This window comes from Anastrepha obliqua, chromosome 3, assembly GCF_027943255.1.
Source record: "Anastrepha obliqua isolate idAnaObli1 chromosome 3, idAnaObli1_1.0, whole genome shotgun sequence".
NCBI classification, from domain to species: domain Eukaryota; kingdom Metazoa; phylum Arthropoda; class Insecta; order Diptera; family Tephritidae; genus Anastrepha; species Anastrepha obliqua.
In genome coordinates, this window is record NC_072894.1 from 101,742,588 (window position 1) to 101,754,911 (window position 12,324).

General features: G+C 36.6%; 4 protein-coding genes across 5 annotated transcripts in view; 2 read left to right on the forward strand and 2 right to left on the reverse strand.

Moving 5' to 3' along the window:
* Nucleotides 1-3,610, forward strand: part of LOC129241781 (uncharacterized) — a 37,624-nt gene extending 34,014 nt beyond the window's left edge. Inside the window, exon 5 of the mRNA XM_054878290.1 lies at nucleotides 3,218-3,610. Within this exon, the coding sequence (XP_054734265.1) occupies nucleotides 3,218-3,324 (107 nt within the window). The 3' untranslated portion in view covers nucleotides 3,325-3,610. The remainder of the gene's footprint in view (nucleotides 1-3,217) is intronic.
* A 1,042-nt stretch (nucleotides 3,611-4,652) lies between these two features.
* On the reverse strand, nucleotides 4,653-7,119 carry LOC129242534 (uncharacterized). 2 transcript variants are annotated; one of them, XM_054879222.1, is made up of 3 exons: nucleotides 7,024-7,119; nucleotides 6,240-6,967; nucleotides 4,653-6,179 (listed from the first exon to the last, which is right to left on the reverse strand). In XM_054879222.1, exons 2-3 carry the CDS (start codon nucleotides 6,941-6,943, stop codon nucleotides 5,729-5,731), a joined length of 1,155 nt encoding a protein of 384 aa, XP_054735197.1. In that variant the 5' UTR covers nucleotides 6,944-6,967; nucleotides 7,024-7,119; the 3' UTR covers nucleotides 4,653-5,728. The 2 variants fall into 2 exon arrangements, with proteins under 2 accessions (XP_054735197.1, XP_054735196.1); XM_054879221.1 differs by having other exon boundaries at nucleotides 6,240-7,119.
* A 374-nt stretch (nucleotides 7,120-7,493) lies between these two features.
* On the forward strand, nucleotides 7,494-9,180 carry LOC129240920 (FACT complex subunit SSRP1). Its single transcript, XM_054876992.1, has 3 exons — nucleotides 7,494-7,592; nucleotides 7,656-8,234; nucleotides 8,293-9,180. The coding sequence occupies exons 1-3, from the start codon at nucleotides 7,559-7,561 to the stop codon at nucleotides 9,045-9,047; spliced, it is 1,368 nt and encodes a 455-aa protein (XP_054732967.1). The 5' UTR covers nucleotides 7,494-7,558; the 3' UTR covers nucleotides 9,048-9,180.
* On the reverse strand, nucleotides 9,180-12,111 carry LOC129240919 (ADP-dependent glucokinase). The gene is made up of 4 exons (XM_054876991.1): nucleotides 11,255-12,111; nucleotides 11,022-11,186; nucleotides 10,227-10,953; nucleotides 9,180-10,168 (listed from the first exon to the last, which is right to left on the reverse strand). The coding sequence occupies exons 1-4, from the start codon at nucleotides 11,605-11,607 to the stop codon at nucleotides 9,914-9,916; spliced, it is 1,500 nt and encodes a 499-aa protein (XP_054732966.1). The 5' UTR covers nucleotides 11,608-12,111; the 3' UTR covers nucleotides 9,180-9,913.
* Nucleotides 12,112-12,324: the final 213 nt, after the last annotated feature.

Here is a 12,324-nt window from a genome sequence, read left to right on the forward strand (position 1 = left end):
AAGGGGGCCGGGTTTGCTAGTTATTAATAAAAATATTAGATTTTTAAAAAATCTCTTTTTGCTTATATGATAATTTTGGACCCTTTAAAATTTTCGATGCGTTTACGGCTCGGCTTCGGCTGAAACTGGTCGAAATTTAATTCGCTTCGGTACGTCCTAAAAAATCGATGTTCGGTCGTATGCATAACTAGCGTTATTCAAGCTATTCAAAACACATGAAAACTAGTAACAAAAATTTCAATTATATATATATATCCCTTTTTGGGTGTTTGGCCTCCTCTTATTTGTGGTGTGCGTCTTGATGTTGTTCCACAAATGGAGGGACCTACAGTTTCAAGCCGACTCCGAACGGCAGATATTTTTATGAGGAGCTGTTTCATGGCAAAAATACACTCGGCGGTTTGCCATTGCCTGCCGAGGGGCGACCGCTATTAGAAAAATGTTTTTCTTAATTTTGCTGTTTCACCGAGATTCGAACCGACGTTCTCTCTGTGAATTCCGAATAGTAATCAGGCACCAACCCATTCGGCTACGGCGGCCGACATTTCAATTACTTGCACAATATTCAATTTGAATATTTTTAAAAGTTCCTAGTTCAATTTCTGTGCCATAATTAACTGATAAAAATGCCTCTCAATTTATTTTTTCAGTGGATTTCAGCTCTAGCTAACGTGTCAGCTGATTCCGTGTGTTTTGCGTTTGTATGAGCACATTCTCTGTCATAAATCTAAAGATTGAATAACTATTTTTGTAAATTTTTTAACGCTCTCTTCGACTACGATCGTTAGTATGTGCAGATACATGTTTTCTTTATAGTAATTCTGCAGTTCTTCTTAAAAATTTCATCTAAAAGGAAGGAATATGTGAAAACATAGTAACACATTCAGAGTTTTTGGAATTAAAAATACAAAACTCTGAAGTTTTTACTATATTTTCACATATTCCTTCCTTTAAAGATGAAATTTTGTTTGAAGGTGAATTTTTTATTTCGGAGTTTTGTAAAAAAATCCAGAGTTTTATATTTTTTACTTCGAAAAAATTCTGAATTTTTTACTTCGCAGAAAAAAAATACAAAAAAAAACCTACTCACGGAATGGCCGTCTTAGCCCATTCGCTGTAGCACCAGTGTTTAAAAAATTATTATTAGAACTAAAGTTTCCCATTACTTCTTGCAATATCTTCCTAAGCTGTAATGCCAGAAGTAAATCAATATTCACCACTCGTCGTCGTACGCGCTGCTTAGTCATCTGCATAAATTTCACAGAAGTCTCAAGTCAACAAAATAAATATTTATCTGCTTGTACAGAGGATCATTCATTTTGCATGTCGAAGAAAACAATGCCTATTTGGATTTTTTTTTAGTTTTTTTTGTTTTTTATTGAGCTTACAGTATCATTTCATTCTTTCAGTTAACTCTTTTTTTTAATAATTCATTTTTTATTCTACTCCTCTCCTTTATGCCGTCCATTGACTCATTGCCATATATGAGTAGGTACAATATGAAGCTATTACGGGACGACCGTACTTGTAATGCTTTCTAAAATATGGATAAAGCAACAACAATATTTATCATATTTATTTATTGTTATGTACGAATGAGTCAAATCATAGTAATTTCCTTTCATAAAAAATTTATGATTACCATAATCCTTGTTTTGTCACCATTTAATTGTTTGAATTGGACTTGGAATGGATTTCAATTGATTGACGATACTGCATTAAAATAGAAACAGATATGGTTAGAAAAAAGACATATAATATATATACAATACATCAATGGAATAGTCATAAATGTATGGGTGGTTCATACCTCATAATATACCGCCTGAAAAAAAATCAGAAATAAATTTTAGTGGGTTGCTTGGTGTGGTGGCTCAAAAAATCGAAATGTGGGTGTTAATTTCGGAATAAAATTTCCACATTTTGTACATAGTATGTAAGAAATAAGAATAAGCAAAAAATTTTTTTTAAATTCGAATTTATTAAAAAATTACAGATATGGATGATGTATTGGAGTTTGCATGTATTTTTTCTTTTTTTCACATCATTATTCAAAATAACTGGCACAATAACTAGAAAATGTAGCTCATGATTAGGACACAAATAATTGCAGTCTAGTCTAGAATTTTTGTGATGTCGATCATAATTTTTATGTGGTTTCTGAGCAAATAACTGGTACAAAAGCATTTGACAAGCTCCATTAAGGAAGTTTTGCGAAGACTGAAACAAATGATATTTTGAGTGCGTTACAAGAAAGTAAAAAACCAAAACTCCATGTTTTGAAAATAAATCCATAAAATTCGCTTAAGTTTGCTGTGCTTCAACTTTCCCCAACTAACCTTCTTTGGATCTATTGTACCTACAATCGATAGTTTGAGGGTTTGGGATGCAGGTTTGGTTAGGTTTTTGCGGCAGTCGGTTTTAGAATAGCCAACTCACTTAGACCATGTAGGTCCGTTGTGGTACCAGTGTGTAACAAGGGAACCTTGCACCATAAACCGGCACCATAAACACCATTCACAAAGTCAGCAGCCTGGTTTGCATTTTCGCCTTTGTCAAAGAAAAATTGTAAAATTTAACGAATTTTCTCTTTGTTGACTACCATTGTTAACACCCTTTAACTCATAACTGAATGGAATAAACAAAAAACAGCAAAAGAATTTTTGTGGTGTGAAATGTCACGTAGAAAACGAGCATAAACTTTAAATTGTTTGAACGATATGTATATATATATATATATAATTGGCGCGTACATCCTTTTTGGGTGTTTGGCCGAGCTCCTCCTGATGTTGTTCCACAAATAGAGGGACCTACAGTTTCAAGCCGACTCCGAACGGCAGATATTTATATGAGGAGCTTTTTCATGGCAGAAATACACTCGGAGGTTTGCCATTGCCTGCCGAGGGGCGACCGCTATCAGAGAAATGCTTTTCTCAATTCTGCGTAATCACGCACCAACCCATTCGGCTACGGCGGCCGCCAACGATACTTTACGAATTATCGATCACTACATCCATCTACCAAGAATTTTCTCCAGCATTTATTTTTCCTCAAACTTATATTATTACTATTATAAAATTTTATTTATTAAATATTACAAAATATTATTAATGTTACAATATATTTCTGTATACATAGCATAATTAAAAAATTTAATAAATTTTTTCAAATTTTAAAAATATTTAACTTTGATTAGCTTCTTCTTATTTTCTTACAGGGCGCCACATATCTGCAGCTTCTCGACAAATGAACGTTGGTTCCTTACTGTTGCTGACCATTTTATCACTAATTTTCAATGCCACACGCAGCCGTACATGCAAATAAGCTTTAAGATTAAAATAGAAAATTTAAGTTTAATTTGATGCTTTTGAAACATAGCAAAAACTTATAATAAAAACTTAAATACGAGTACTATTTACACGAAATAATTCGAAGCATAAGCATGCATACATACGTACATATTAGTAGGCGTAACGGAAAACAAATGTGTTAAAATAATTTTAAGTAAACTTTGTAGAATTAAAAGTTATTCTGAAAGCTTTTTAAAAATAAGCAAAAAAGTAAAACTATGCCATAGCATGCATATATATATCAATATCTCGTATATATCGATATAATCGATATATGTATATGTTTTCCTTCAACTCTTAGTGCAGAGTGAACTCATATGAATTTACGTTCTCTGTCTAGTGGAGCACAGGGCGTCATATGTGAAATATAATTAAATAACCGCCCCCCTCTGATAGGAGTATGCGGAGTATATCATTCAATCTCATCGTAATGTACCACAGATAAATTGTTGTCATAAATGGAAGCTGTTGTCATAATTCATAATTTAAAAGTGTTTTTAAATAATTTAAAATTAATGTACGAGTATATGTATGCATAAGTATATAAATGTATTGGTATAAACGACTTAAAAACGAAACGAAATCAAAAATGTATGAATGTGTAGTAGTCTAGAGTTATACTAATTTCCTGTAAATTAAAAAACCAAAAATATTTTTGTATAAATAAAGTGAATGTCCAAAGAACCACACATTTTCTTTTGCGATAACTAATAGAGGATTTTTCATAATATGAGGTGTACGCATGATCTTGTCTATAAGTTTCACATAACTTACATGAAATAAATAAGCTTAGAAGGTAGGTACACTTCTCTTTTTCAGACGACATGCAGAGTATCTGACGGTAACTATACGTTCGCGCCACCATCTATTATAAAAAAGGTGGATTTGACATTACAAAACAAAATATTGAAATAGAGAAAGACTTGAAAAGAATCACATAGTTTATTGCTCTCAATGCAACAAGCAGTCTCAAAACTCAATATAAATTATATTACCCTTTTGGTCTTAAAGAAAGTACTACTACTCTTCTCCGATTTCTTTAAAATTTTGGCACAGTATTTAGGAAGCAATGTGCTTTAGAAGGAAGTAAAAAACCAAAGTTCCATGTTTTGAAAATAAATCCATAAAATTCGTTTTAAAGTTGCTATGCCTCAAGTTTCCTCAACTAACCTACTTTGGTTAAAGCCATTTATCTCCGTAAGTATTTCTCCTATTTCGCTGAACTGCAGCAATTTGGCTACCATGACACCAAAATTAGCTTTTGCGCTTCATTATTCCACCAATATTCATAAATTCAACTAGTAAAAATGCAAATATTTTATTGTATTTATATTAATAAGAACATTAGATAAAATTTATAAGACATGATTTGTGAAATTTAATTAATCCATATACTTTTATTAATACACCAAACCAGTATCTCCGATGTTCTTTCGCTCTCTGATTTTGGTAGTATCAAGAGCATGGTCGTATTTAAAATAAAGACACATTTTTCAACTTAAAAATATGAAAACACTAAAAATAATAATACCAAACGTAGACGTAAACACTTTTATGTTGATCTTGCTAATATTTAAGCCAGTCGTGCAGGTTAGGGAACATTTTTTTTATGGATGAACAATATTTAAATCTAGTGGTGAGGAGCGTATAAGCAATTCAACTACTACTCCAGATATACTTAGCGTACTACAAGTAGTACACCCGTTTTTTGTCGGAGTAGTGCGTTCACAGTGCTTTGCATTTGCTAACCGATTTGTTGTTGTGTTATAGGACACAATGCATCGATAACATTTTTTTTTTGTCAAATTCTTAAGTTTCGTAATACATTTTGTCAGTGTGAAGGTATTTGTGAAAACCAAAGAAATTCTTGCACTGGAAAGCTCGCCTGATTTTCTGCGTTAAACAGTAAAATTGTTCGTTTTCTTTTTGCTTACAAATGTGGTGTGAAAATTTTTAAAATCTAGCTAAACATGTACATATGTATTAAGCTGGCGGGAATGAATGGTTGATTATATACAAATGAAATCTAAGTTCGAAACAAAAAATAACATTTAAAATAATTAGCTATATAAAAACTTAACCTTATGTAAGTTTTTTTTTGTTTTTCGAGTTTATCATTAAGTTGTGATTGTATTGGTCACTTGTCTTTTTGATCACAATTAATCGCTTTATCTAGCGTTATTTTATATATTACATGCATAAATTATGGCAACATTCAAATAAACGCGCTGGCTTTACTTTAGTTAATTATATTAAAATAGAATTATTTAAAATCTAATGGTTAAGCTGAAAACGACGATTCTTCAACCGCTCGCGCGCCCCAGAGTCTTTCGGTACAAAATTCTACAACTAATTATTATCAAATAAACAGGAAAATACTATAGCGTTACACGACCTTTCGAAATCACTTTGCTCAGTGTACTCTGGCATGACTGCACATCTTCGTAGTCTCGCGCCCATTCGACTAAATTTCGCTCAGTCTCATGTAAGCGCATTGTTCCCAAACGTAGTCCACCATTTTTCAGCGCCGCAATGCAATGGCACGCTAGTAGCTTAAAGCATTGACGTCGCATTACATTGTGTGCAGCGCTATCCCAGTGGGGTGTTGCTCGTACGATAGGCCATGCCACGGTAACATAGTCCAATAATGCATCCCAATTCCCAGAGTCATATAACTGTTTGGTGTGCCCGCTGAGTAAACGTTTAAACTCGCTAAGATGCAGCGCAGCACGTGAATATGCGCTACTGTCTGTTTTCTTACAAAGGCGTGAAGTGGGCAGTGAGCGAAATATTTGCCGTTTGGCGTGTAATAACTCCTCTTCTAGGGGACTGCAAATAATTTATAACAATGAACAAAATATTGTATTGGTAAATTTATATTTGACTCACTCTATATCCGGCATAGGTAGTCGTATACGTAACCGCTCCTCAGTTTTAGGATCACCCGCAACCAACTCGTCAACAATTAGTTCAATAAGTTGCTGTTGCGACATGCCTTGCAACAACACTGGCAAAGGTGTTTCTCCATTAATTTGCGCAATTGGTTTATTGCAAACGCCATCTTCGCTCTCAAGCCGCAATTTCTTCACAAGTGGAGTTCCCGGCGGCCATAATTTTTGTTTTGCTTTGGTTGGCGAAGGCATTATTGGTGGTTCAGGAGCCGGCGGTGTACTGCCCATGGTAAGACGCTTACGCGGTGAACTGCGCAATATCATGCTTGTACTTAGTGGCACCTTCGTTGGTGTACGCTGGAATGGCATACGCAACGGTGTATTACCTGTATCAGGAGAGGGAGCATTATTGAAACGGCGTCGACCACGCTGGCGTATTATCATTTCATCGGGTGAGGGTATTGGAACCAAAATATTATCGTGAGAATGCGGTACATTCGTAGCGTTATCTACAGGATGAGGATTAGCAAATATGGTCGCTGGTGTTGGCTCATTGGGACTGTGGCGATTTGGTGCCCCTGTAGGTGTCGTTGCGCCTCCATTCGTAAAATGCAACGCCTCCAAGCGACTTGGTATTTCTGAGAGTACAAAGCGTATATGCTCTTGTGGGTACTGCTGCTGCGGCGTCGTTGCAGTCGTCATCCTTCTTTGTGACTTTATATTACCCTGTGTAAAAATTCTCTTAGTTTTTGATTGTTGAGTGGAAAACTAAATATTTTCACTTTCAAAACCTTCCAAGCGCTTAGCAGACGTTTGAATTTCTCTGATCTTTTTATATTATTTTCTATCAAACTGCGGAAAAGCGCTATGAAAGCGGCAACTATGTATTTGAGCAAATAGCCAACCGTCACAGGGTTGCTTTGCGCAAACAAAAAAACGAAGTCTATTGAAAACAAATATTGCGTACAATTATTAAGCATCGTAATCTTGATTTAAATAAGCTTGATTGAATTCTCTTCTCCAATACAAAAAATATTTAAAACGGAGCATATTTTCATGAATATTAAATTTGTTTAATAACACGAGTATTGTTTCAGAATATGATTATTTCTAATAATCCTCCCCAACGCGTATATCATCCATGGCATGAAATAATTAGTCTAACGGAATGTCAATATCTCTGAAGCAACTCTGCAGTATATTGCACTTTACCCATTACACGCATTTTCTTACGAAATTTTCCTCATAGAACGCAACGAAGTCGAAACAAAAACAAATCACAAAAACTCAAAAATCCAAATTTTGGCTCGAATCGTAATGGAAACGCCTCAGAATTCCATATCTAGCAAAGGTAAGTGAGCGCGATTGAATTTAATATTGGTTTTCAGGCATTGATATCAATTTTGGCTCGAAGAATTTCAGGTGACTGGTGTGTCGCGTAGTGGACGCGTACGCAAGAAATCATCCAAACTACTCGACTTTCAGTCACCAGATGAAGTGGAGAAGAAGCTAAAAAGAGCGGCAAAACCGCTGACGCGTAACGGTAATGTTCGTGGCAGAAATATCTTCAATGCTGGGATGCGACCCGCCCGTAGAACCCACTTGAACAGTGGAGGTGAATTAGGAGGTGATATTAGTGATTTAGCTGAAGACGATAATGAATTGCATGATGAAATGACGGATAACGGTACAGATGGCGAGAACTTCGGGGATGTTAATACACCAACAGGTGACTCTGATGAAGATCTCAAGGAGTTAGTAGCAGGAATTGTCGATGGTGAAGCTACTGATAGCGCCGGTAATACGGAGTCAAAAGTGCGCCAAAGTTTATACATGACGGAAAAAGCAAATAAGCGTAGAGTACTGAAAGATGGGCGTGTTGTGACGGGGAAGGTGGAGCGCAAAGATAAAGGCAAGACACGTTATACAGCATACAGCATGTGGGCTCGGGAATTACGTAAATCCGGTAAACTAAGCAAGGGTCAAGATTTAGGTAAACAGATAATTTAAAAAAGTTGAAATTAATCTAATAAAAATTTGTTTATTTTAAGATTTTTCGAATGCCGCCAAACGTCTTGGTGAATTATGGGCGAATGTTTCGAATAAAGAGAAAGACTCCTGGCGACGGAAAGCTAAAATTCAAGCCACTAAAGCCAAGTCGCGGGAGCGTATAACCACGGCCCCTGAGAACCCTTACATGTCATACTATAAGCCAACTACAAGTCGCACCAAAAAGCTAGCAGAAGAACGGCAACAGTCGCCGCAATCCATTGTGAGCACTGCAATTACGAAAGTTAAGCCACGAGGCAATTCTTTTTCCGTGACAACTAACGTCGGAGAATCGTTAACCACAGGGCTGACACCCAAACGAAGACGAAACAATAGCCACAGTCGGGTCAGTGTGACTGGAGCTTTAACTGGTAGTAACAGCCTTTCCGCGCATGTGTCCCTTGCTAACAATATCCAAGCAAACAGCAAATTAACACACATCACAGCAGTCACTTCACATACCACAAATTCGCACAACAATAAGACGGTTTTGCCGAACGTAGAGCCTATCGATACGGCAGCGCATCTTAAATTGCTTGGGGAGAGTCTAACCATTATTGGTGAGCGACTTAAAGAACATGAGGGGCAAATCGCTGTGTCCGGTAGCCTTTCCGTATTGCTGGATAGTCTGCTTTGCTCTCTAGGTCCTCTTCTGTGCCTCACAACACGCATACCCGGTTTGGAACGAAAGTCCCAACTAAGTGAAAATCTAGCAGCGACACTGGACAATATTGCGTACGTCATGCCGGGTCTTTAGTGTGCTAGGTATCAATTAAAAAACTGTATTTTATTTGCTAATATATGTAGTTGATCTTTTCTTAGCTAGTAAGCGATGCCCGTATCAGGCAAGTGTTGTGAAAATGTAAGAGAAGAAATAAAAGTTTATATGTAGGTTTTAACTTACAAATGCATATTTATTGTAAATTGCAAAGCAAAAAAGTTAAGTAAAGGGGAATGTAAAAACCATAAATAGCGACACAGGCAAGTCAATAAAATTCCAGTACTCAATATTTGGATTTTTGTTAACGAGAAATAAGTGGTACCGTTTTTTTTTATTTAATTTTAAGGCCCTTGTAAATAATTTGTTTAAGTCAATAACTGAATTTATTGAACAAATTACTATAAGATTTAAACATATACATGTAGAATAACGCGATATTCAACATTGTCTTTTGAGTATAATTTAGTCTAAAATATAAAATTCTAAAACCGTTAAAAATTAAAATCATAACTAATTACAACCGCCAACGACAAATAGAACACAAATTATTATTAACATAGTAAAATATCTATACCACAGTCTAAGTAGGTAAGTGAACAAAGGATTAATTTTTAATTTGTGCAAATTGAAGCTATACTTTTATATTAGTGTAACTAATATTACACTGATGTAAATTTCTCTAAGGTAAAGGAACAATTAAATGTCTTGATTTGCCCGTTCAGGAATGTTTGCATCGACAGGATTGCAATAGATTTTTGTCTTTTTTTATTTTGCCTAGTATGTACTTATTCGAGTCCCATACTACAGGTCTCAGGATCCACATGCTATTAAGGTCACTCTGGGTTACAGCAGTCGTTTGGAGAGGGCACTCAATATATATGTCATGATTTTTCTTTTATGATTTATAGCTGTTGAGACAGCGCAGCTGCCGAGATATTATCGCCAGCGCCTGCCGTTTTCTTAGCTACACGGCACACTAGCACTGGGGCCACACAAATTTCAATGGGTAATGATTTTTGATCGTTCACAGCAATAGTTTCATTCCAGCATGGCACAGGGTTTTGCGTATTGAATTGTATGCGATTAGCTGTCCCCTTAATCTGAGCTGTAGTAGCGAAACTATCATCTAACAAGAGTGTAGCCGCTTCGGGATTGATCTAAAATTAATGAAGATTCAAGTAGAAAACCACTTGTTATACTATCTTACCAACTTACCATATCCGTTTGGCAGACATGCCGATGAGCAATAAGTGCTGCTTTAGCCGCAGCTAATTGTGTGCGCTCCCACTGTGAATCACGTACTGTCAGTAGGGCCTGATAGGCAAGTGTATGCACATGCATACGTGTCAGTAGGCGTCTACGCGGCAAACCAGTAACGTTTCTGTAGAAATCTTGTGCCAAAATTTGGAATACGGCGCGCATTTGATCCAAAGCGGTAGCAACGCGTGGATTCCAATCGGTAGCAAGTGTGGTGCGTCCATGTGTAAGCACTTGTTGCAAATTTCCCAGCTCCTGCTCGTTCATGCCCAGCGAGTCCACATAAGGCAGAATGTATTGACGCAACAGCTGAAGTAGTTCGATTTCTACATAGCTTGCCATTTCGAAATGCTGCAAGGTGGTGGACGTTTGTGAAGTGATTTGCTCTTGTACTTTTTCCAGTCGGGCTTCGCGTACGCCTGGTGCAAACTTATAGCTATCCATCATTTGTATACCGCTAATAACGAGTAAGCGTGGTTGAAAATTTCTTAAAGCCTCACCAAAGTGCTCAACTGAATTCAAATGTGGATTATTTTGATCGCTATGCAATATATAGCGGTTGGCACGAGGTGCTTCGAGTGGACCCCAAGTATCACCCAATTTGTACTCCAATATAAGGTGGATATCATCCTCGGGAATTTCGTCACCTGCGATTTGTATTGCTGCTGGTACTAGGCGGCGCAGTCTATGCACACATAAAAAGATGCATTTGTTTCAAAATTATTTTATTTTACAAATATTGGATACACTTACTTGTGGGAGACACGCGCTCCTAGCAGTACATTGGCCCCTTCCAAATGAAATCTGGTGCCCATTAGTGGAGCATTGCCGCCTAGAAACCATTGTACGCTGTCCCGATGCCGAGACTTAGCGATTTGTACAAGTTCACGAAAGAGTTCAGTGTTGGGCATGATACGCCTATTAGAAAAGCAAAGAGTAAACAAAAAGCTGCTATTTTCACTGGCACATTTCAAGTTATTACTTACTCTGCAGCGGCACCATTTTGAAAATAGTAGGCGAACGTTTGCAATAATTCTTGTTTGTCATTCACCTCGTCTACAGTAAATTCCGGACCGATTCCCTTTACCAGCTCCTCAGTGTAGTTCAGAAAATCAGTAGCATGGAGCAGCAAATCTGTGCAGGCGCCATAACCTACTGCTACCTTAGGCGCCTCAAGTGGCTTCTTTAAGCTGCTTTCGATCGCCAAAAGCCCGGTGAGTATACTAGTTAATTTGTTTAGCTGTTTCAGGGACAAAAATGCTTGCCAAACAATAGAAATTAACGCCGCAAAAACTGAGCAGGTAGTCAGCAGCGACATATACTTGAGCACCGAGGTCATTATAGTTTTTTTTTTTTGCTTTTTCACTTAAAGACCTTGAAGCCGCAGTTATATTTTCAAGTCTCTATGAAAGCGAGGGAATGTAGAAATATGTGAACTTTGCTTAATGAAAGAAATTCGTTGTCTTTCGTTGAAAATATAATTTTTTCCGGCTTGTCTGGCTGACTGGTAAACCGTCTCCTCCCCTTGCTTATCCTAACTAGTCAAGCGCTGCTACTGATGCTGGTGGTTAACTTTGCATGTATTTTCAGCGTTATCTTGTTTTTTGTTGTTGTGTGTATGCATTGAAATTATTTGCTACCTGTCTCTTTGGCACGTAACCTCAGCACAATACACACTAGGCCATCACTAGAATGTTTTCATTTTTTATTCAACGCCTCCAGTTCGAGACTATTAAATATTTATAATGTGAAACTAGAAATTGATACCAAATGACCAAATGCATACAAACACCGGCGGACAAAAACAAAAGCAAAATAATCGGGTTTTTTTATTGGTACCAAATGAGAAACAGAAAAGAAATGAGTAAATAAATGATTGTAAATAAAGCTAGAGATACGAGCCGTTGTATGGCAATATTTGACGGCGTCAAAATACGTTGAATTTTGAATTTTTGTACCGTACAGATATGTGAATGTAGTGTTTGTTATATTCTTATGCATCCGATCTGCAAAAACACCCGAAACCGATTATATTTTACATTTACACATTTACGGT

What these genes read in the sequence shown, in the direction of transcription:
- LOC129242534 (XM_054879222.1), bottom strand. Translation starts at nt 6,943, where the DNA reads ATGACGACTGCAACGACGCCGCAGCAGCAGTACCCACAAGAGCATATA. An exon ending in CTACCTATGCCGGATATAGA is followed by an intron (nt 6,180 to 6,239) that starts GTGAGTCAAATA and finishes AATTATTTGCAG; the next exon opens with TCCCCTAGAAGAGGAGTTAT.
- LOC129240920 (XM_054876992.1), top strand. Translation starts at nt 7,559, where the DNA reads ATGGAAACGCCTCAGAATTCCATATCTAGCAAAG. An exon ending in GAATTCCATATCTAGCAAAG is followed by an intron (nt 7,593 to 7,655) that starts GTAAGTGAGCGC and finishes TTTGGCTCGAAG; the next exon opens with AATTTCAGGTGACTGGTGTG. An exon ending in AAGCAAGGGTCAAGATTTAG is followed by an intron (nt 8,235 to 8,292) that starts GTAAACAGATAA and finishes GTTTATTTTAAG; the next exon opens with ATTTTTCGAATGCCGCCAAA.
- LOC129240919 (XM_054876991.1), bottom strand. Translation starts at nt 11,607, where the DNA reads ATGACCTCGGTGCTCAAGTATATGTCGCTGCTGACTACCTGCTCAGTT. An exon ending in CAAAATGGTGCCGCTGCAGA is followed by an intron (nt 11,187 to 11,254) that starts GTAAGTAATAAC and finishes CTTTTCTAATAG; the next exon opens with GCGTATCATGCCCAACACTG. An exon ending in ATGTCTGCCAAACGGATATG is followed by an intron (nt 10,169 to 10,226) that starts GTAAGTTGGTAA and finishes CATTAATTTTAG; the next exon opens with ATCAATCCCGAAGCGGCTAC.